Raw genomic sequence first — 23,277 nt, forward strand, 5'->3', positions numbered from 1 at the left:
CATCAAAAACATAAATGAAAAATTGAGAACCAAGTCCAATATTATGATATATATTTATAACTACTTCCTGAAATTTATTTATAACTACATAAAATATCATTTCTCCTTATAACTTAGGATAATATATTGTAGCCTGATCGATGATGGTAACTGTCAGCCTATTCTTATTTTTTCTTATAAAGGGGCTCAAAAAAAAAGCTAAAATATTCTTACGTAATAAATGAATGGCCTCTAGTTAACTATATCACTTTTTTTTTTTTTAATTTAATGACTAAAGGAAAAGGCTTCGGAAATAAGACACATAATTTTATTCATCATCTGTATTTGTAAAGATTAAATAAAATAAAATTCTCGACTGTAGCGTAGCCAGATATCGTTACTTAAATATTCTAATATACATTCACAACACACCCAACTACGAGATCCATGTAACTTTATTATTTACAATATTAAATATCAATAATACGAATGTAAGAAAATTTGAATAGTTCGTGCTGGTTGTCGACGTTCCCCGACTGATTTCGACCGCAGTGGTCATTCTCAAGGCGTGTCTGCGTCTCGTGCAAGCAGACGTGCGCCCTTCCATCAGAGGGCATTCACTAGAGCTGATTTCTAGGGCAAGACGGCTTCAACGCTTTCTTACGATGAATAAGTAAGAGCGAACTATTCCAATCGTTCACAATTATCTAATATAAAAATAAAACATGATTATATTGAAAAATAAATAAATAATACTCCGAGGATCACTTTTAATATCGAATTGGTTTTCAAAATAAATATTGTCTTGCGTTATTTTCATTATTATGACGTTTTCGTTTAAGATTATTTCCCGAGTCACCTGAAACAAACGATAAATGATTACACGGTTTCATTGCCAGTGTTGCTAGTTAAAAGTATAACGATTAATGCTACCAGGAAATAAATATTGTCTGAGGAAGTATTATTAATGAACAAATCGATAACACAATAAGATTAACGGCTCGGTGGCTCTATCGACGGCTACTAGACTGCAGGTAATTATTTTTGTGTAGAAATATTAGTGGTCGGCGGGGGAGGTAAACATAGAGTATCCTCGAAGGGGGAGGAGTACTACACAGTATAGACAGGCGGGACGTACTCGAGGGCGTGCGCGCGCCAGGCGAGGTCGGGGCGCGCGCGCGCGCGGCGCGGCCACGGCTTCTTGAGGTGCACGTGCTCCACGTGCGCGCGCTGCTCGCCCGCCGTCGTGAAGCACTTGCCGCACGTGTCGCACTTGAACGGCTTCAGCCCCGTGTGGATCTGCGGGCGGGTCATCGGAGTGAATCGACAAGTTTTTTCACTTAATTTATTAACAAGACATTATTTCGGATAGTTTCATTTATGACCTACTCGAATATGGTATACTTTGATTTAGATTTTTGATTTTATGGATGTTAAATTATTAGAAATTGCAAATTAGTTAATTATAGGATATCGATTTGGCTTTATTTGTTCACTATTCTTTGGACAAAAACACGAGCGAAATCACGCGCCACAACTAGTACAAGTTTAATATACTCACGAACATATGGCGGCGCCTGTTGTTGAAGAAGGCGAAGTGTTTCCCGCAGAGCGGGCACTCGTACGTCGGCCGGGTCGCGCTGTGCACGCGCATGTGGAACACGAGGTTCGTCTTCTGCGTGAAGCTCTTCTCGCAGCGGTCGCACTTGAAGCGCTTCTCCCCCGTGTGGACCCACATGTGGTCCTTCAGAAGGGCCATGCTCTGAAACATTTATACATAAATATAAATATTGGACAACATCACATACATCACTCTGATCCCAATGTAAGTAGCTGAAGCACTTGTGTTATGGAAGATCAGAAGTAACGACGGTACAAACACCCAGACCCAAGACAACATAGAAAACTAATAAACTTTTTCGACATCGACTCGGCCGGGAATCGAACCCAGGACCTCCGAGTGGCGTACCCATGAAAACCGGTGTACACACCACTCGACCGCGGAGGTCGTCGAATACTATACTAACAATAGAAATGCGAAAGTAACTGCTGAACCGATTTAGATGAAATTCGGTGTGGATATAGTTTGAATGCCAGGGTAGGACATAGGATTGTTATTATTGAACTTTACACGGAAACAAATGGCGTTGGGGGGGGGGGGGGGGGGGCAGACACTGTGTATGCTACGGGTAAAGTTTTATGAATTTCGTGCGCGTGTTGTTTCGTTTCGCTTCCTCAGTCTAACTAGTCAACCGATTGTAATGAGACATTATCGAGGCCTTAATGCGAGTCCGAAAGGGTATGTTGTAAACTTCCCACTGCTGGGCTAAGGCCTCCTCTCCCTTTGAGGAGAAGGTTTGGAGCATATTCCACCACGCTGCTCCAATGCGGATTGGTGGAATACACATGTGGCAGAATTTCGTTAAAATTAGACACATGCAGGTTACCTCACGATGTTTTCCTTCACCGCCGAGCACGAGATGAATTATAAACACGAATTAAGCACATGAAAATTCAGTGGTGCCTGCCTGGGTTTGAACTCGAAATCATCGGTTAAGATGCACGCGTTCTAACCACTGGGCCATCTCGTGTTGTACCCGCTCATCAGATATTCTACCACCACACAGCAAAACCGGGCGAGTGAGCCAGTGTAACTACGAGCACGTGAGACATAACATCTTAGTTCCTTAAGTTGGTACTGCATCGAGGATGTCAGTAATTGTTAATATTCCTAACGGCATAGTGATGACCACTTAGCCATATGACGTGCCCCCCCCCCCTAATGGGACTTTTTCAAAGATCTTATATAAATACCTGAAATATTCGTCCGCACTGTTCGCACATGCACGGCGTCTTCATAGCCGGATACTTGGTACGATTCTTGTCCGGGTGAGCTCGTCGGAAGTGTTGCGCGTACAGTCGTAAGTCTCTCAGCTGAATGCCGCACTAAACATCGAATGAATTTATTCACCGGTATTGAGAAATTTGTTAAAGAAAACCCCCATTTGGGTTCGAGATTTGAGTTGACCTTCGGAGATGATTTGGAATAATATTAGAAACACCAAAAATGAGTTCGTTTGGAAAGCTTCCACGTCTGAACATAACACATAGATCATAGGGTACCTAATACCTCCACAACGTAACGCCCCCCCCCCATCTCACTCCGGCGAACATTGCTTCTCTGTCTCATACATATATATGGTTTCATATAATATAATTTGAATGATTCTTTTTTAAATCCCGTCTGAATAAAAACAATGATTTGAACTATTTAACATTGAAATTGTTTAACTCGAGACAAGCTTAGGTTGTTACTTAAATGTTATGTACGTCGCAGCGTCAGATAATTAAATACTTTGATTGTAATCTCTTAGTTTTGAGATTTCATTCTGGATTTCATTGTGTGCTAAAGGATATTACAACACTAATGACTTTTTAGTTGACTGCACACCTTGGGAATGAAATGATCGCCTCCAGGCTGTTTCAAATAGCTAAAATATAATTATCATTGTACATAATAATGGTTAAAAAAAAAAAAAAAGAAATATATCCCGCTGAGTTTCTTTCGCCGGTTCTTCTCAGGTCCGAGGTGCTAAATTCCGAACCGGTGGTAGACTTTTGACTATCAATAAGCAAGTGTAAACACTTTTATATTGAATAAAGATTTTTGACTTTGACTTGACTTTGACTTTGGATGGCCAGTGAAGTCAATCACTCTGTGTCACGTTAGAAAAACATAAAATGTCAATTGTCAAGCAGGATAAAAACAGATGTGGTCGCGGCCAACGAAATATTGTAAAAATCAATATACGACAATCCAGCCATCGATTTGTTGTATTATTTGTGAATATGTACGACGCAGATGGCGACCCCGAACCGAACAATACTGCCGGCTCGCCGTTATGTATATTAATATGGCGATGTCGAAAGGTTATTTATCAATTAAACCATTTAGTGATTATACGCTGTGGGTTAGAATGAGAGAGGTGGAGCCCACCCGCCGCCGTGTGCGAAAGAGAAAGGGAAGCCAGACGGACGGGCGCCGTAACGCGTTACGTAACGAACTTGATTTACCCCCTCATAAGAAGTTATCACTTCACTAACAAAACATAAGTTAAAATATTAAACAAAACCATATATAGTAGAAGGAAATAGAGAGAAAGAGTGGGAGACAGGGGGCCTGGAGGGGGGGGAGGGGTATAATGCTTTATCCTTACGTGACGATTTCTGCCAGTTCACTCTACTGCGACACGTTAAAAAACTTCGTTCCAAAAAAGATATTTATTCAAGGGGCTCATTATGTACCAATTATATAACTAACCTGTTCACACGTGACCGGTGAGCCGTTCCCGTCCCCGTGGCTCATGGTGGGCGAGCGCGGGTGTATCACGGGTCTCCGTTCGATCTTTCTCATTATACGGCCGTTTCGTTCCGTGTTCATACTTTGTGAATCGTTCCTTATTCGGTTACTGGAAAATAATGTATGAAAATATATTGTTAATATTAGGCTTGCGTCCGATATATCTAATATATAATATATCTGTCTCTTTTTAACTTTGCAGTAACTCATCGGTGTGAGGGAGATGAAGCGAACGTTAAACCGATTTGGATATCACGTTCGTTTCGTCTCTCTCTCACATGTCGTACGATGTAAAGTTAAACAAGGACAGGACGACATATGAAATCGGATGTCAACACTGATATTTTTTTGTTTGGACAGTATGACATACATCACTCTGATCCCAGTATAAGTAGCTGAAGCACTTGTGTTATGGAAGATCAGAAATAACGACGGTACAAACACCCAGACCCGAGACGACATAGAAAACTAATGAACTTTTTCTACATCGAGTCGGCCGGAAATCTAACCCGGGACCTCGGAAATGAAAACCGGTGCACACACTAGTCCCGAAATATATCAAACGTTGCCGTTCCGAAGTATTCATTCACAAAATTATTAAAGTAAAGCCGACTGAAGTCAGAGGGGACGGAGCGGGGAGCGGGTGTGGGTACGTCCAGCACTCGTGGTGCCGTTTGCAGAAGTTATCGAATTAATTTTGCCAATTGTGTTTTACAACTAAACCAAACAGTGCTACGAGCAGAAGCGCTCCCCACCCCACCGACTACGTCCTGAGCCGAGGTGCGATCTCATTGTTGACTTCCAAGCAGGAGACATAACATACATATATAACAGTATTTAACTAACACGACTGTATTTTTAGATGTCCAAAAAGAGTAACTACTGAATGTCTCGCCGGTTCTTCTCGGCAGAATCTACATTCCGAACCGGTGGTAGCTTTACTTTAAATAGTTTGTTAAATGACGATACAAAAGTGCTTGTAAAAGTCTACTTTTAGATACTTTAGCCTCAGGATGAACATCAATCGAAACCCGAGAGGGATTAAACTTCAAGGCCGAGTCAGCACTCACCCCCCCCCCCCCCATCGGTGACGCTGAAAAATAATCATAACAGACATTACTCACGGGTCGTTATCGCTGCTGTGCCTTGAGGACAGCTTCAGGTGCCTCGAATGCGCTTCCTCGGATATAAAACGTACTTCACACACATCACAATATGGACCTTCCAGACTAACCTGAAATTATAACAACGAACAAGCCATTAAAAATTATTTATCGAGTTTATAGTTTTGTTTTATAAATAAAGATATATTAATCATAAACTCTTAGTAGTGTTTATAGCTGAGTTATTATCGAATCGCATGAAATACGTAAATCTAAGGTTTGTTTACCATTTTTCCTACTTCTATTGAAATAGACTCTAAAACTGAAAACCAACTTACAGTTTTATCAGCCAACCGATGTTTCTTCTTCTTGTGGACGTCAATGCCCTTTTTACTGACGAACGTGTAACCGCACAGTTCACACACGAAATCTGAGACATGTTTGATTCGAATGTGTCCCATGTATGTCGTGAGTTTGCTGTAAAAGACACAAGGTATATAAGGTAAATAGGTAAATAAGATATATAGGTAAATAAGGTACATAGGTAAATATCGTAAATAAGGTACATAGGTAAATATGGTAAATAAGGTACATAGGTAAATATGGTAAATAAGGTACATAGGTAAATATCGTAAATAAGGTACATAGGTAAATATGGTAAATAAGGTACATAGGTAAATATGGAAAATAAGGTACATAGGTAATTATGGTAAATAAGGTACATAGGTAAATATGGTAAATAAGGTACATAGGTAAATATGGTAAATAAGGTACATAGGTAAATATGGTAAATAAGGGACATAGGTAAATATGGTAAATAAGGTACATAGGTAAATATGGTAAATAAGTTACATAGGTAAATATGGTAAATAAGGTACATAGGTAAATATGGTAAATAAGGTACATAGGTAAATATGGTAAATAAGGTACATAGGTAAATATGGTAAATAAGGTACATAGGTAAATATGGTAAATAAGGTACATAGGTAAATATGGTAAATAAGGGACATAGGTAAATATCGTAAATATGGTACATAGGTAAATATGGTAAATAAGGTACATAGGTAAATATGGTAAATAAGGTACATAGGTAAATATGGTAAATAAGGTACATAGGTAAATATGGTAAATAAGGTACATAGGTAAATATGGTAAATAAGGTACATAGGTAAATATGGTAAATAAGGGACATAGGTAAATATGGTAAATAAGGTACATAGGTAAATATGGTAAATAAGGGACATAGGTAAATATGGTAAATAAGGTACATAGGTAAATATGGTAAATAAGGGACATAGGTAAATATGGTAAATAAGGTACATAGGTAAATATGGTAAATAAGGGACATAGGTAAATATCGTAAATAAGGGACATAGGTAAATATCGTAAATATGGTACATAGGTAAATATGGTAAATAAGGTACATAGGTAAATATGGTAAATAAGGGACATAGGTAAATATCGTAAATATGGTACATAGGTAAATATGGTAAATAAGGTACATAGGTAAATATCGTAAATATGGTACATAGGTAAATATGGTAAATAAGGTACATAGGTAAATAAGGTACATAAGTAAATAAGGTACATAAGTAAATATGGCAAATATGTTAAATAAGGTAAATTACATTTGTGTTGAGTTGAATACTGGCTCTCCTTGAGAATATTTCGAGATTATATGTTAATGATTACGTATTAATTGTAATAAGTCTATACATATTATAAACTATATTTAAACAATGTTAACGACTCATACATTATTAAATAAACGGGTTCATTTCAGTTTTTGATTTCAAAAATACTAATTTAAAAAAAATATCATTAATCAATCATATAATTTATACCCACTCAGAGATAAAGTTTGGGGCAATGTATACGTTTTTACAACAGGATCCCAGAAAACGTTCAAAATTATTCAATTATAAAATTCAAAAGAATCGTTAAAGAGCGTTTGTGTGCTAAAGGATATTACAACACTAATGACTTTTTAGTTGACTGCACACCTTGGGAATGAAATGATCGCCTCCAGGCTGTTTCAAATAGCTAAAATATAATTATTATTGTACATGCAAAACGGAAAGACAAAATATATCCCGCTGAGTTTCTTTCGCCGGTTCTTCTCAGGTCCGAGGTGTTAATTTCCGAACCGGTGGTAGATTTTTGACTATCAATAAGCAAGTGTAAACACTTCTATATTGAATAAAGATTTTTGACTTTGACTTTGACTTTGAAAGTTTAGAATTGGATCTCGACATCACCCTTACATACAAACAAATTTATCTTCTTTATAATACTAGTATACATATGTGTTCATACTCACTCGAACTCGCTTGGACAATGTGGACACTGATACTTGGTACCGGCGTGCCATTTCTCGTGTTCCCTCGCGACACCTCTGAAAATAATCACCCTTAAAACGACGTGAAAATCATGACCCTATAGCTAATATTACAAAAAAATTAACACATTGCATCTAACCTAGTGGACTAGTGTACAGACGATCCACTCGGAGCCCCACGAGTTATTGGGTTTTTCAGTAAATATATATTTTTTTTATTTTATATTATTTATTATTATTTAGGATATTTGTTTTTTAAGCCGAGTTTCCACGAAATCGAACTAAAGCAGAGTAAATAACCAATCAGATATCATTATTTCATATATTTTTATATTTCAATTTATTTTAAATACAAATTAGATTTATGTGGTTCCTTGCTGGATGAGACAATAATTATATTGTCAATGGTCGATGTAATTAGAGCGTCTGCCGGATACACAAAACGAATGCGTTGGCGCTGGAGAGGAATTACGGAGTGGAATGGTGATTTCTGAGGGAAAAAAATCTTATTCCCGAATCTCAGCAAGTACTACATCGAGGAACGCAACAATATTTCGTATATCTAATTTTATCAGCAACAGGGTTTTCAGGATTATATCTGAACTATACCAAAAAGTTCTTACACAATTTCTAAATTTCGCCGTCAGAGGCGCGCATCTTTGCATCGCCAATAATTAGTTCTATACTAATGGCAGCTCTTGGAATTATTAACGCTGGATCCCTAATACGAAAGCATTTTGTTGAACCAAATTAACTGCGACAGAATTGTTAATATTTGTTGCCTCAAATATATGTATCTAGTTTTTTTTTTGTGTAACCCTGATCTGAGTGTTTACCACCGCCTGAAGACAACGGCGCTGTAAGAAATACCATTCATTAGATCACCAATGCGCCACTAACCTTTCGAACTAAGATGTTATGTGTATTGGCTCATGACCTTTAAACCGGAACACAACAATACTGAGTACTGCTGCTTGGCTGTAGGATATCTGATGAGCGGGTGGTACCTACTCGGACGGGCTTGCACAAAGCCCCACCACCAAGCATGTTCCTCGATCTCTCGCTTGAGATACCACTACTGCACTTTAGGCAGTTAAATCCACTACGCCGTAGATCTCCACCTTTTTCGCTTTGGTGAAAACCAGCTCTTACAACCAACCCATTCAAGATATAATGCAGTTGACAGATCTTGAGACGTGGAAAAGAAGCAGTGGACTTCATTGTGCAATCCATCCAACGACACTGACCTGTTCCTCGTGACAAACGGACATCCCTTGCAGCTGAATTTCTCAGTATGTTGAGCCGTCAGGTGTTTCCTCAACGCTCGGGCCGTTTTCAATCGCGTCTTGCAAATGAAGCATTCGTATGCACCACTTTGCTGTAATAAAAAGAAATTAATTTACAAAAAGCACAATAAAATTTACACTTAAATCTATACGAGTAAATCGAAAACGAATTGTCTGTCTGTAATTTCGAATAACTTCAAAACCAACCATATTGCAACGAAGTTCGTTAACGCGGCTTACGGTAGAGTGAACTGGCAGAAATCGTCACGTAAGGAAATTTGTGTAACCATTTATAAACGTACTCGGGGGAGGGGGTTCGACTGATATGAGATTCCTACCCACTAAAACCACTACGATGACCGCCCTGGGCACAGATCTGAGATGCCGCGGGATCGTGTCCCAATTCTTGCGGCGGTATTCCCTTCAGAGGTCAAAGGTCTCGTCCTAACATCTGTCAATGTCAAACATACTCACTCCTCGGTAAACCAATAAAATATAAACAATCACCTCGCTATGCCTGACGACATGGGCGTCGTATCTGTCTCGGATCTGGAAGCCTCTGTAGCACGTGGTACACTTGAACGGCGCGCTCTGGTACGAGGCAGCCTCCTGTCTGCGTTCAACTTCCGCTATCTGCTCTTCGTAAGTCAACGTCGTTATCGTGAACAGTGATTCGTCGAGGCCGTCCGTCGTTTTTCGACGTTTCACGTCCGATTTCTTGTACCTATACAGAGGAGATATCGTTGTAATTTTTTTTTTTTTTTTTTATCTGTGATTGTGTATTGCTGTTGGCCCTACTGGCCTTTACAGCGTCACCGAACGTTGGGGCGAGTGCTAAGACTCTGCCTTGAGGTGAACCCTTTTGGGCTCGAAAGTGACGTTCGTCCTGAGGGTGTCTCCTATGAGATCGCACCTCGGCTCAGAACGTAGTCGGTGGGGTTGTTGTAATATTAAAGGTGAAACTTATATATTGTATTGAACGATCAGCAAAGTGTGCCAGTGGTGGGGGGGGGTCATTCGTCATAGTAATACTGTCGTGCCTAATACCCCTACTGTGTGTGTATGTGCGAGGGTATTCGCTCACTATTGTTATTGTTATTTTTTTCATGTATATATATAATCTCAATTCAACTGAGTCTGTGTTTGTGTCTGTTTCATTCATTTTGAATTCTGTGTTCAACTTCCGTGTTTCTACGTGTGTGTGTGTGTATAATATAATTGCACACATAGTAACGTATACACATTCGAGTTGACAGGTCATATTACTTATATAGAAAATAATATTAATATAATATAGATCGCGACGTGTAATATCACTCTTAGTAAGGCTAAAGAAGTTTCGAGAACTTTCTTCGGAACTGTGTCCGAAGTGAAACTTTTAGTCTCACTCAGAGTGAGACTACAAAGTCACGTAAACATTTTATGAGCAAGAGACGGCAAATGTATTTACAAACGAGTGATAGAGGGAGAGAGAGAATAAGAGAGATAGAGTGAGGGTAGAGAAAGAGAGGGGGGGGGAGATGGTGGGAAGGGGAAGAAGTAGGACGAGAAAGAGAGAAACAGAAAATTAATACGTATCAAGACATTGTATGAGATTAGTAAACAGTAAAGTCTATTCCAATCAAAAGATAAACAAACCTTAGATTTACGTGTTCCCCGCGTTTTGCTAATAACTCGGCTATATTGTGCACGACACACAGCTCTTCATTAACGTATATTTATTTAAAATACAACACTATTACACTTAGATACTTTTATCCGCTTTAATTTAACCTCCAAAACGCAAATCCACAGTGAATACCATAGATTAATCAAGCTCTGCAGATGCTGGCATAGTTTCATTACCCCCCTGATTGGAATAGGCTATACACGACAATATCCGTCAACTCGTATAGAAATAAACAATCAACGATCCCCGTGACGCAGTCGGTCTACCGATCCGTGAATTCTGTAAACGTTATCTAGTGTATTTGTGTATTGATAATAACATTAATCAATACACAAATACACTGGACAAAGATCACTGTATCCGAGGCTGAAGCTTACTTATGTTCCTTCAACGAGACGAGCTGGAAGAGAAACTGTTCATTCATAACCTTTACGGGGCGGGGGCAGGGGATTAATTCGGGGTGTTAATGGGGGAAGAGTTGCTTGAGGGGAGGGGAGAGTTGCTTCAGGGGAAGGGAGAGTTGTTTAAGGGGATGGGTGTTAATGGGGGGTAGTTGCTTAAGGAAAGGGCGTGTAAATGGTGGGAGATGTTTAAGGGGAGGGGGTTTTAATCGGGGTTGCTTAAGGTGGGGCTGTTAATGGGACGGGGAGTGTACTTAAGGAAAGGGTGTTTTAATAGGGGGGGTTCTTTAAGGGGAGGGGTTGTTGATGGGTTTTGAGTGTCACTTATGTACGTCCTTTTTTTACTCCTAACAATGTTCATGTAATATTTCTAGGTCGGTTGAGTAGCTATGAATTTGTTGCCTGGTCTAGTGTTTTATTGTATTTTTCTATTGAAAAATTCTCGGTAACACACTCCGGTCTGGAAGTGTGTCCTGTGCCATGAAAAGCATTTCCGGTCGGGTCAGATATGCCGTCACCTTGGATTATGAGTCACGGAATAGTTAGCATAGTCTGTGCGCTTCCAAAATGGGATAGGACCTTGTCGAACTAAATCGAAAAATGAAAGTTCTCGAGCAAAGGAGCGTTACCAAACAATTTCTGAATAATAATTATTCAACTTGCTTTGATATAGTCAGTATTAAGACTTCAGTAAGGTTATGTCTAAGCAAATACTTATGTAGGTGTTGTACCATATTAAAAATAACGTGACGAGTTTGCCGAGATTACCGCTGGCACACGGACCGCAAAACTCAGTTCCAAAAAGTCTGATCCCATTCTGATCTGAGCGCGAGTTACGTACATACAGAGACAGGATTAAACCATATTTGACTAATAATAAATAAATACATACATATACACAATATTTATTTAACACATTATGATGACATTAAAAACAACACAACAATAACACACAAACGGGTTACCAAATCAACAGATTCCTCCTTGGATCGACTTCAATAGTCCCGTAAATAAGGCTAAATTTCAACTAAAACCCCTTCAAGTTTTTATTGTACACACTGATCCAGAGGTAATTTAAATATTGAACTTAAACAATTTAAATTTTTCTATTTCTTAACTTTCATTTCCCGAAATATAGTTTTTCTTTTAATAATATCCTCCTAAATTAGTAAACTCCTATACAGCTTGATTTACCTGACATTTGGGGGGAAAACCCCCAAGTTGGCAACTCTGAGTTACACAGCCGGCGACATATTTCCAAGTAATTTCATAATTGATACACAAATAATGAAGACGTCGATTATAGTATGATTCATTTCGGTTTTATTGGTCTACGTTAAAAAAGTCAATCTTTTTAGCGCAGACCAATAAACCCGAAATAATTCAAAATGGCTCCATCGCGAATATTCACCTGCAAATAATATATTAGTACACACACGTTATAAAGTTAAAGTTTTCAGCAGCGATGACACGTTTTCATTTTACCCGGCTATAAAAAACAAAGTAACTAATGAGTTTATTGCCGGTTCTTCTAGTTCGAATCAAGATTCCTAACCGGTAACTCTGCGATCTGCGAACTATTCCATAGTGTTGTGTAAAGTCTACTTGAAAGAGCATTTTGATTGTTTAGGAAGTAGATTTATATGAGGTAGGCTTTAATTGATTTACAACAAAAACCTTTTTTCTTAGTTATTATCAAAAAATCTTTAAAAAAAATATATTTTTTTAAACAATATGCTGTAATTGTTGTAAGTATGAAAAGCACCTTCTATTTTTGGAGTTAATACCTTTTTTCTCCTGAGCTACCTGTTATGCGATTTTTTTAATAACATTAGTATATTAAACAACATAATTCCGAGGGAACCTTCGACTTATTTTTGTAAAATATTTATGAAAAAAAAAAAAAAAACTTTTTTATGTAATTGATGCACGCACACCACGACGTAATCGTGCTGTGCTAACCAGATTCACAAGCCACTTTCACACAAGTGCACAGACTGCGAGGTATACACATCGGTAACGCCTTATCTAACTCGATCAAGAACATACATCTCTCAAACATAATCTTCACTGACGTAACTCTACAATTATTCAGAGCGTCAGTGAAGTTTTGGAAGACATCGAAGTGACAGTTGTTGTAATTTGCTCGGTAGTTAATAATTTTTGATATAAAGAATCAGTTGATGCGCTTCGGGGGTAAAACCGAGTCTTATGTCGTGACGGCGAAGAGGATAACATTATCTTATACCGAAACGTCTTCTCCGTCCGCTCTGCTGCTTATGTCTGGTGCACATACTACAAAATTCGTTGTTTTGTTTTATTAATTGTCCTTCATATTTAGGTATGTAGTTTCTTTGATTATAAATCGTTTTTAGAAACATCAATTGTAATGTTTTCGCAACACAACAACGAATTCGAATTCAATAATTAAATGGTCGATATTTCACAATTAAATCGCTAAAATTACAATAAAAATATACAGACATAGCTTACATTTTTTTATAAATGATAGCTCTAAGTGGTCTCCACTGCCCATCGAGATTATCGCTGAGATAAATATTAACCAGTCCATACACCACCAATACGCCACCGACTTTGGGAACTAAGATGTTATGTCCCTTGTGTCTGTAGTTACACTAAATCCCCTTCAAATTGAACCTTTACAATACTAAATCTAAACATTACTGTTTACGATAGAACATCTGTTAAGAGCTCAACTTCTAACTAACAATACGAATAAAATCAAATCATACTTATCCATTGTCGTCGAAGGACTGTCGTCTTCATCGCGTTTCTTGTCTTTCACTTCTTTGATCTTCTTCTCGATCTTCATTTTCTTCTTCTTGATCTTCGTTTTTTTCTTGTAGACCTCGCTCAACGTCCTATTGTCATCGCTATCGTCGAAAACCGGATACTCCTCGAAAAATATCTCATTGTTGCTTTCGTCTTTGATTTCAACGTCGACATTTTTATAATCATTATATTCGACGTCGTTATCATTAAACTGCAATTCTTCCTCGTCTACTTCTGCTTCTTTTGCTTCTCTTTCAATTTTTATGACTTCATTGTCATTTATTAACACGTCGCATTCATTTACTTCGTAAACTTTCTGACCGAGGGATGATATTAGTTGATTGTGAGCTCGGCTGATAGATTTTATGTCCCTTATAGTTATCTGTTTATCGAAATTTTTATTAATTACTAACGGCTTATTAAAAAAATATTTAGTAGGTTCTGTTAAACACTAATTTATCTCTTTCTTACATAATCTATTTGACATTTGACAGAAGAATAAAGTATCATTTAAATATTCAAGCCTTGTCTACACTAAGATTATACATCTGAAATCTGAAGATTTTGTTTTTTTGGTCAAACGCGCTAATCTCAAGAACCACTGGTCTTTAAAAATTGATTCAGTGTCAGATAGCAGATTTGTCTAAGGCTTTGGCTTGTATACAATCACGCTACGACCGATAGAAGCAAAATCATGTATGTCAGAATCTGTATCATCTGTATCATTTGTTTAAAATACATCCGTAAAGAAGGCATATTATTCGACACAAGATTATATAGATGATAAAAAAGCGTGGAGTTAACGCTCGTTGACTTCCAGGCGGGAGACATGACATACATATATAAATGTATTTAACTAACATGACCGTATCTTTAGATGTCGAAAAAGAGTAACTACTGAGTCTCTTGCCGGTTCTTCTCGGTAGAATCTACATTCCGAACCGGTGGTAGCTTTACTTAAAATAGTTTGTTAAATGACGATTCAAAAGTGCTTGTAAAAGTCTACTTGTATAAAGTATATTTTGATATTTGATTTGATAGCCAAGCAAAGTCGAGACGAGGCGAGTATTTATATAATGAAGCATACTAAGTATATAAAGATATGCTATGTATATATCATATGATATTGAATTTACAATTTAGAATATTAAAAATTCTGAAGTATTAACAAACAAGCCAAGCAATCTACAGCTTTTGCCCCTTAAAGGGTAATAAGAGCTCATACCCTTGGGTCCAAGCTTGACTTTGTACTAAATAACAATTACATTGGTTCAATGGTATAGATAATAATAAATATTGGACAACATCACATACATTACTCTGATCCCAATGTAAGTAGCTAAAGCACTTGTGTTATGGAAAATCAGAAGTAACGACGGTACCACAAATACCCAGACCCGAGACGACATAGAAAACTAATGAACTTTTTCTACATCGACTCGGCCGGGAATCGAACCCGGGACCTCGGAGTGGCGTACCCATGAAAACCGGTGTACACATCACTCGACCACGGAGGTCGTCAAAATATAATAGATACTTTCGCATTTATAATGTTAGAACAAATAAATTCCGTAAAAAAAAAAAAAAATCGTTTAGTATCTGCGATCTTCCTTAACTGCCATTGGACTATTTAAGCATACCAGTGATCGACCAATGTTCGAAATTCGACCGTAAAAAACCGTAAAAAAAAAAAAAAGTCATTGATTTTCATCTTTGACATGACGTGTGTCGTCATTGACAGTAGGTACCTAAACTATAAATGTTTCATATTAAATATCATTTCGCACGTGACATTGGCGAAATAGTCTGTGCCATTTTGACACAAATAAAAGCCACAAAAACTGTCTGCAATCCTTTTCCAGAATAACTTCAATAGTGTTAACACATAATGCTAACTGTTTTCTAATCGGAGCTTGTCGCGAATATAATAAGCATTTTGGGAACATTGATATATTTCATTTGTCTTTGATTAAATTTAAAGATAATATTTGTAACAATCTTAAATTAACTTAATTATATATTTTTAATATTGTCCAATATTTTTTATCTTATTGTGTTAAAATATTTGAGTGCATTTTATGTTTTATCGATCGGTGGAAACTTCGCTGGATAATCTGATATTTAAATTGTATTATGTTATCAGATTATATTTTATATCTGTTTGTTTCCCAAATATTAAATAAATAAATAAATAAACACTACCAAATGAAATATACCTCGTTCGCGTGGTATTGGTAAAGAGGGATACAAAATTATCGCTTCACGTATTAATATATAATAAAATCCTATTTAACATTACAATTGAAAGATACTTACGTATCGATCGGTGTCGAGCTTGTTCAACAGTATGCCCTGAGTCCTCAACGCTTTCGAGCGAAATAAATTCGCAGAAGACAATCTTGCGACGCATTCGAAACATAACTTCTGAGGTAGTTTGTCGTCTACGTTGATCTGAAATCAACAATTAATATCAATAACCAATTGAAAACGTGTGTTTAATAATTAAAATCCGGGGGAACGATTCGAACCATTCACGGTTCAGATTCTCGGGGATTCCCTCGTGTTTGAACAAATTTCTCCGGATACGGTAACGAACAAGATATTTCCATATATTCAGTGGTGTGTCACTAAACCATTCACGGTTAAAATTTTCGGGGAGTCCCTAATGATTGAACAAAATTCCCCGATTACGGAATGTTGTGTCACATTTGAGATCGACGGTACTCAAAACATCCCTGCATGTAAGTTAGCTGGTAAGTGGTCAGCACTGCCCATAAATATTAGTTCTGTAAGAATAACTATTTCTTACATTGCAACCAACCACCAACCCTAGGAACTAAGATGTTATGTACCTCGTGACTGTAGTTAAACTAGCTTAGAGTACTTATATTAAACTGAGTTTGAATGAGACAAGTCAGATATCAATATTAGATGACTCGTATAAAAGCATATGTCGCTAAGTGCCGTTTGTTCGCGCAACTCACTGCGCAGACTCCAAAAATGACAGACTAATGTAACAGACTAATCGATAGGTTTTCCGAAGATTTATTGAAAACATCAAAAGTACTAGACAGTCTTTATCATATTTCTATCATATTCTCGAACTTTCGATTTATAAGTATATGAACCAAACACTAAACGAAAATAATGTGTCGTTATTAAAGATGTTCCGACTAGTCAGTAAAGTTGACGTCGGCGCCTAGTCGACGACTGTTCGGCAAAGAATGCCGACTAACGTCTAATTTTATTATATATATTTCTTGATAAAAATGTTTATAGGAGGAATTACATTACATGAACTTTAGATAAGTTATCACTTGTCACTTACACCTGACTTTACGTGAATCATTATCCAATAATAATTATCTTGAGATCTTTCACTTTAATGAACAATAACACTTTATTTTTTTACAAAAAAAATACCGCTCTGATTGTGCAAAGTAAAAATCAACCGTGATCGGCTTGGCTGTTTAGTCGGTCTTAGTACAACCGGCTAGTCGGCTAGTCGGCCAAAGTTATAATCAACGCATCTCTAATCGTTATGTAAAGTACGCATGCGCGAGTTTAGCCTTTGTAATGGTGGTCTTTATTTAGTGAAACAAAACATTTTAAAAACGTTGAAAAACATTGGTACATAAATATAAATCCTCAATACAACGTTTAACAGGCAAACGTTTTCAACAGGCTTCCGTTTATTTGGAGTCTGCGCAGTGAACTGTGCGAGCAACAGGGTGTGTCCGACTTTTCCGAAAACGATTCAAGCGCTTGAACGCTGAATTGACATGATGGATGTACTTAACAAAATTAATATTTAGTCGGCCGCCGGAGGGTTATCTCAGAAACACCCAATCGGATTCCAATAATATTAATAAAAAAAATACAGGCTTGTAAATGTCCCACTGCTGGGCTAAGGCCTCCTCTCCCTTTTAAGGAGAAGGTTCGGAACTTAATCCACCACGCTGCTCTAATGTGGATTGGTTATCCACATGTAGCAGGATTCCTCACGATGTTTTCCTCCACCGCAAAGCACGAGATGAATTAGAGATAAATTAAGCTCATGAAACTTCAGTCGTTGCCTGGGTTTGAACAAACCTGACCTAACCTAACCATTGGGCCATCTCAGCTATAACAATCATATTTCTCTAAAACTCGACGTCAATTTTTTTTCCAAATTCCTAAACGCTTCTAATATAAACTTAACAATGTAAAATACAGAATAAATTGAGATGTACCTAGGAATTTTATAACCAAAAATAATTAACAAAATCATAAACGCTATAATAGATATATTAAAACCGAACGCTGAACTTCCATCATTGTTCATAGTTACGTCAATAAAGGTTCGAGAACATTCTCGAACCTTCCAGCCATTTCTATTTCATCACTGTCCTAGCTTATCCCATTCATTTCGGAGTCTGCGCAGAGAGCTGCGCGAAAAAAGGGAGTGGCACCTTCCGCCATCATAGGGGTGTCAGTCGTCAATGCGTAAAATAAATCCTTTAATAGCTATTTAATCATAAGTGATTTTAAATCGGGACGATTATTTTTGACTTCACCGAAAGCCACACAGACCGATGTATCATATATTTCAAACATTATATACTTAAAAGGGGGTAACAAAAAACCCGAACGTCGCGTCTAGGGCGGCGCCTTAGCGAACAAGCCTAGGACTATCGGTGAGGCGCACCTGGTCTCTTCAAAATCTTTCTTAAGGAGATCACCAGAATAATCACTTGCATTTCGCTTGGTGTGATTAAGACTTAGGCGGCCGAGCAAGTGGAACGCCTGATGGTAAGTGGTCACCACCGCCCAACCGCCCATAGACATTGACGCTCTAAGAAATAATAACCATTCCTTACATCACACCAATGCGCCACCAACATTGACAGCTAAGATGTTATGTCCCTTGTGCCTGTAGTTACACTGACTCACCCACACATCGGAACAACGATGCTGCTGCTGTTTGGCGATAGAATATTCGATGAGTGGGTGGTACCTACCCAGACGGGCTTGAACAACGCCCTACCACAAACTAAAACAATTATACAATAAACTTACCGAAAGGCCGGTCACTTGTTCGTACATGGTGTCCAAGTTATTCACTGTCAAGTGAAACATCTTGACATCCATCGATAGGCAGATCCGGCATACCTTTAAACGCGAAACAATTCATTACGTTAAATAATTTTCATAATTTGAATTCTTTTCTTTTTTTTTTTAATCGTATATAAACGAAAATCAGGCAAAGATCCCGGGAGCTCCGACGACATTTCAGATCAAGGTATACCGTGTCGGTCAAAGTCATATTTCAAAATGGAGGATACGCTTCGTTATTGATTTTATCAAAAGCCTCCCCCTTCGCTCCCGAAGGAGGGAGGGGGGAGTGGGGCGTATTGATTCGTAAGCCGGACAAAGGAATAATTTTCATAGCGGGTTTTTTTTTAATTAAATATTATAAACACCTTTTAATTGTAATTTTACAAGATTAAACCGTAACGCTAACACCATTGGGAATAATGATAGTTTGTATTATATCAAAAAAAAATAAAAATATTTTATGTTCAAATCTGTAAAATTACTAAATTAGATGATAATTTCGGTATGTACGAATTAATTGAATTACATGTCCGGCAAGAAAATCAACGAATGCTCAACTCAGACCGTGTGACCTTTGCGACTTTTTTCGCGAAAAAAGCTACTGGGTGGTGCTTGCAGATTTTAAACCTAACATAGTTTTTTTTTCCAAAATGGCTGCCATAAAAGAATTCACTAGACGAGTTTCTATTCCAATTATCTTATTTAATAATTCATTAATTAATATTAAAATTATAATATATATTTAATTATTACAAATTAAAGTTTACATTGAAAGCATGAAAATCCACAATAACTTAAACCATCCATTTATTATAAAAAAATTTTTAACAGATAAATTCATTGATCGATAAGCAAACGAAAATGTCCGAAAATTTTTTATAGAATAAAATACCTTGTCCCAGAAAGAACACGTCGATTTTTCGGAGCGATGTTAAACGCAGCGATCTTTGACTTGCGACTCAACATATTTAGAAATTTAATTCTCGATATACAATATGTAGATATATTAAATGATAAAAATGAGCCGGAGACGTCCGCCGCCGTGTAAGGAGAGCTCTCGAAAGAACGAATCTCGGTACGTCGCACGAATCGATCAATAAAATGAGCAGTCTGCATACGTCATTTCCTGTTCTATCGTTATCATAATCTATGGTATGTCCATAGACACTCCGCAAGAACTCACTTCTTATATCACGATATTTTAATACGAGTGACTTTTAAATTTCACGAACATTCTATGGTATGAATTTATGGTTTATTCTCACAGAACTATCAACAAGTATCATTCGGACTAAAATATTAGTCCTTTTTAAAGAAAATATATATTTAAAATGACGACTTTAAGACCAGCCCCCCTGGGCTATAACGGGGATGAAAATTATTACAATATAGATTCGATATTCTTATTGGAATACGATTACATATTTAAAACCTGCAATTATAACCATAACGTTTTCGTTGATTTTCTTATAAGTCGAATTAAATTAATATTTTTTGTAATATTACAAATGTACATTACGAATACAATAGTCTTGTAAAATGCCATGATTTATTTTTTAAATATAATAGTTAGGCGGACGGTCAAGTGGATAACCTGATGGCAAGTGGTCACCGTTGTCCATAGACATTAGTAAGAAATATTAGCCATTCCTTACAGCACCAATAAGCCGTCTTGTGCCTGTCAGAATGGCTCACCCACCCTTCATTGCTGTTTAGTGTTAGAATACCAGATAAGTAAGAACTACCTTCTAGGATAGGCTTGCACACCGCCCTACCAGCAAGTTTACCCAAAGCTATCTATTATTTCATTTAAATGATGTATGATTAAAAAAAAACATCAAAATTACATCCCTTATACGATTGCAAATATTATTGATAACAGTTAATTTTTTTCAATTGGTAACACAGTTATGTTGGTAGTACCGATCGGAAACATTTTACAGGTAATGTTGGCGCTTCTTCGAGGGGATGGAGGGGAGTAGGCAGGATGCTGTCCCTTACTAGAAACCCTTATTCAATATACATTCAACTCAAGTTTCTCGATAACACTTGCGTTAGTTCGATTTTAACGCGAGTTTTACCCAATAAATCTGGCAACACTAGTTAGTTCGTACATTAATAGGGCATAGTTGGTAACTACTGTTCACAACTTCTTTGAATTCTTCAGAAAATCAATATCAGATACATTGTATTGTAAATAATTATTATTCAATATTAATCAAAGACACAAACCGAAATATAGTATTACTAATGAAACAATTTATTCTCTCTAAGTATAATAATGATTTCAAAATAACAAATTAAAAATGACTCACCCTCAACGTGGCAGGGGCGTCCAAATTTTCAGATGACTCCTGTAATTGAATTATCATTGAATATCTGATATTTATCATGAATTCTTAATTAATTACATAAACTAAAAATCAATACTACTTTATTTATTATTAAAATAAAAAATTACGATTTTTTTTTAAACATATTGATTCAAAGGTAAAATACACATCAATATCCCACTGGTGGGTTAAGACCTAGTCTCATTTTGAGAATAATTTTTAAAGGGTAATTCCACTAATCTGCTTTCCACCATTCTGCTCCAATACCGGTAGGTTTACTTGGTAGATATTTGTACCCATTTGGATAGAGGAGCTCGATATTTCGACATTATCTACGAATGTCATGGTAAATATCCCGTTTTAAATACTGATAGTAATAAAAATAACCATGTTAATTTAAAATGTTGTAAGGTAATGTTCATATAACCTACGGTACCATCCACATGTATATTTTATATAAAAAAGGCTAATTTGTGGATCACATATTCCTTGACAATGTTTTCCTTCACAATAATTTTCTAAACATTGAGCTGTATGATTAAAAATATTAAAAAAAATACTTACAATGACAGGAAGTGGTACGGCACCATTCTTGACTTTCCTCAAACCGCATCTTGTCTGATAAAAGGCGTCTTGTTGAAAATGTTCTGAGCACACCGCGCTACAAAAGAAATTACATATTAAAATACCATTTCCATATAGATCTGAATCAAAATTAACAAAAATTAAGTTATTATTAAGACTTAACTTAAAGTATTGTAATTATTAAATTAGAGTTTGATTAAATATAGTATCATCCTCACCTTCTCTCCCTTGGTTCCCAGTCAGACAGACCCAGGGCTTCGATCCAAGCTGTTCTTAAGTTTGTCTCTTTAGGAAACCTACAAATTATACCTTTTAAATGTACATACATAACTTATTAGAGTCAAAAGCAATACACTATTATACAAAAAAAAAAAGCTAGACTTTCTGATTAGTTATCTGTCTAGATAGAATAAATCTAGTTTATAAAAAATAAAAATAAAAACACATATATATTTTAAAGAATATTTAAAAAAAATATATATTCAAATTCAAATATTAAAATAAGAATGCTGTAACTAACTGTATGTCTTATAAATATATTGTATCTTTGATAGGTAGTTTTAAAAAAAAAAACATGTTATATTGTTTTGGACATGTATAATTATTTTTCTCAATGTACTAAGTATCTCGTAAAATGTATTGTATATATTAAATATCGTTAATTTTTATCGATTTAGAAAAGAAAATTGAATGAAAACAATCGTAAATAAATGATAATTTTAATAATGAATTATTTTAATTAACATACATATGGAATGTAATTCCATGGCTTTTAGTTGTCCTTCGAGTATCATTCGTACAATTTTGAACACAACACCGCATTTTTATAAATTAAAACACATAAACAATAAACTGATTAGAGGTGAATTCAAAGATAATATTGCACTTATAGCCAAGTCTTAAACATTTTATTAAACAAACAGGGCTTGATTTGAGTTTAATTATTACAAAAAGTATTTATTTAAATAATTCATTGTGTACTTTATTAAAGTTTTTTTGTTTATTTTTAATAAATCTAATTTTCAATACTAAAAGTATTGACAGATTTCAAATCTGACAAGTTTATTAAATGCGTCCAAAGATGTAACGCAAGCTAGAAAGGCCAATGGCGGCCATTATGAACATATATGTATTTTATAAAATCAATGTAACTCTTCCCTGTAGTTAGCGACTAAATTTAAGCACCATTTAAATCTGCAGCTAATTTTAAATGTGTATTTAAGTTTCATTTAAAATTTAATATTTTACATTTAAATCTAATTTTATTAACGAGTCGATTTTAAAATTTTATTTCCAAACGTAAATCGTTATCGATATATTAGGCCTGCGCTAC

At 36.3% G+C, this 23,277-nt stretch overlaps 1 protein-coding gene across 2 annotated transcripts; it reads right to left on the bottom strand.

Annotated features, from left to right (window-relative positions):
* Nucleotides 1-637: 637 nt before the first annotated feature.
* Nucleotides 638-23,050, bottom strand: LOC113391422 (zinc finger protein 260-like). Of its 2 annotated transcripts, XM_026627384.2 has the most exons (17): nt 22,693-23,050; nt 22,163-22,240; nt 21,924-22,020; nt 21,342-21,380; nt 18,988-19,080; nt 16,246-16,380; nt 13,890-14,311; nt 9,574-9,790; nt 9,028-9,158; nt 7,763-7,837; nt 5,781-5,919; nt 5,464-5,573; nt 4,301-4,448; nt 2,794-2,925; nt 1,541-1,741; nt 1,118-1,278; nt 638-838 (listed from the first exon to the last, which is right to left on the bottom strand). In XM_026627384.2, exons 1-17 carry the CDS (start codon nt 22,764-22,766, stop codon nt 835-837), a joined length of 2,256 nt encoding a protein of 751 aa, XP_026483169.2. In that variant the 5' UTR covers nt 22,767-23,050; the 3' UTR covers nt 638-834. The 2 variants fall into 2 exon arrangements, with proteins under 2 accessions (XP_026483169.2, XP_026483170.2); XM_026627385.2 differs by lacking the exons at nt 21,342-21,380; nt 21,924-22,020; nt 22,163-22,240; nt 22,693-23,050 and adding an exon at nt 19,919-19,958 and having other exon boundaries at nt 640-838.
* Nucleotides 23,051-23,277: the final 227 nt, after the last annotated feature.

The sequence above is a fragment of the Vanessa tameamea genome, chromosome 31 (assembly GCF_037043105.1).
Source record: "Vanessa tameamea isolate UH-Manoa-2023 chromosome 31, ilVanTame1 primary haplotype, whole genome shotgun sequence".
Taxonomy (NCBI): domain Eukaryota; kingdom Metazoa; phylum Arthropoda; class Insecta; order Lepidoptera; family Nymphalidae; genus Vanessa; species Vanessa tameamea.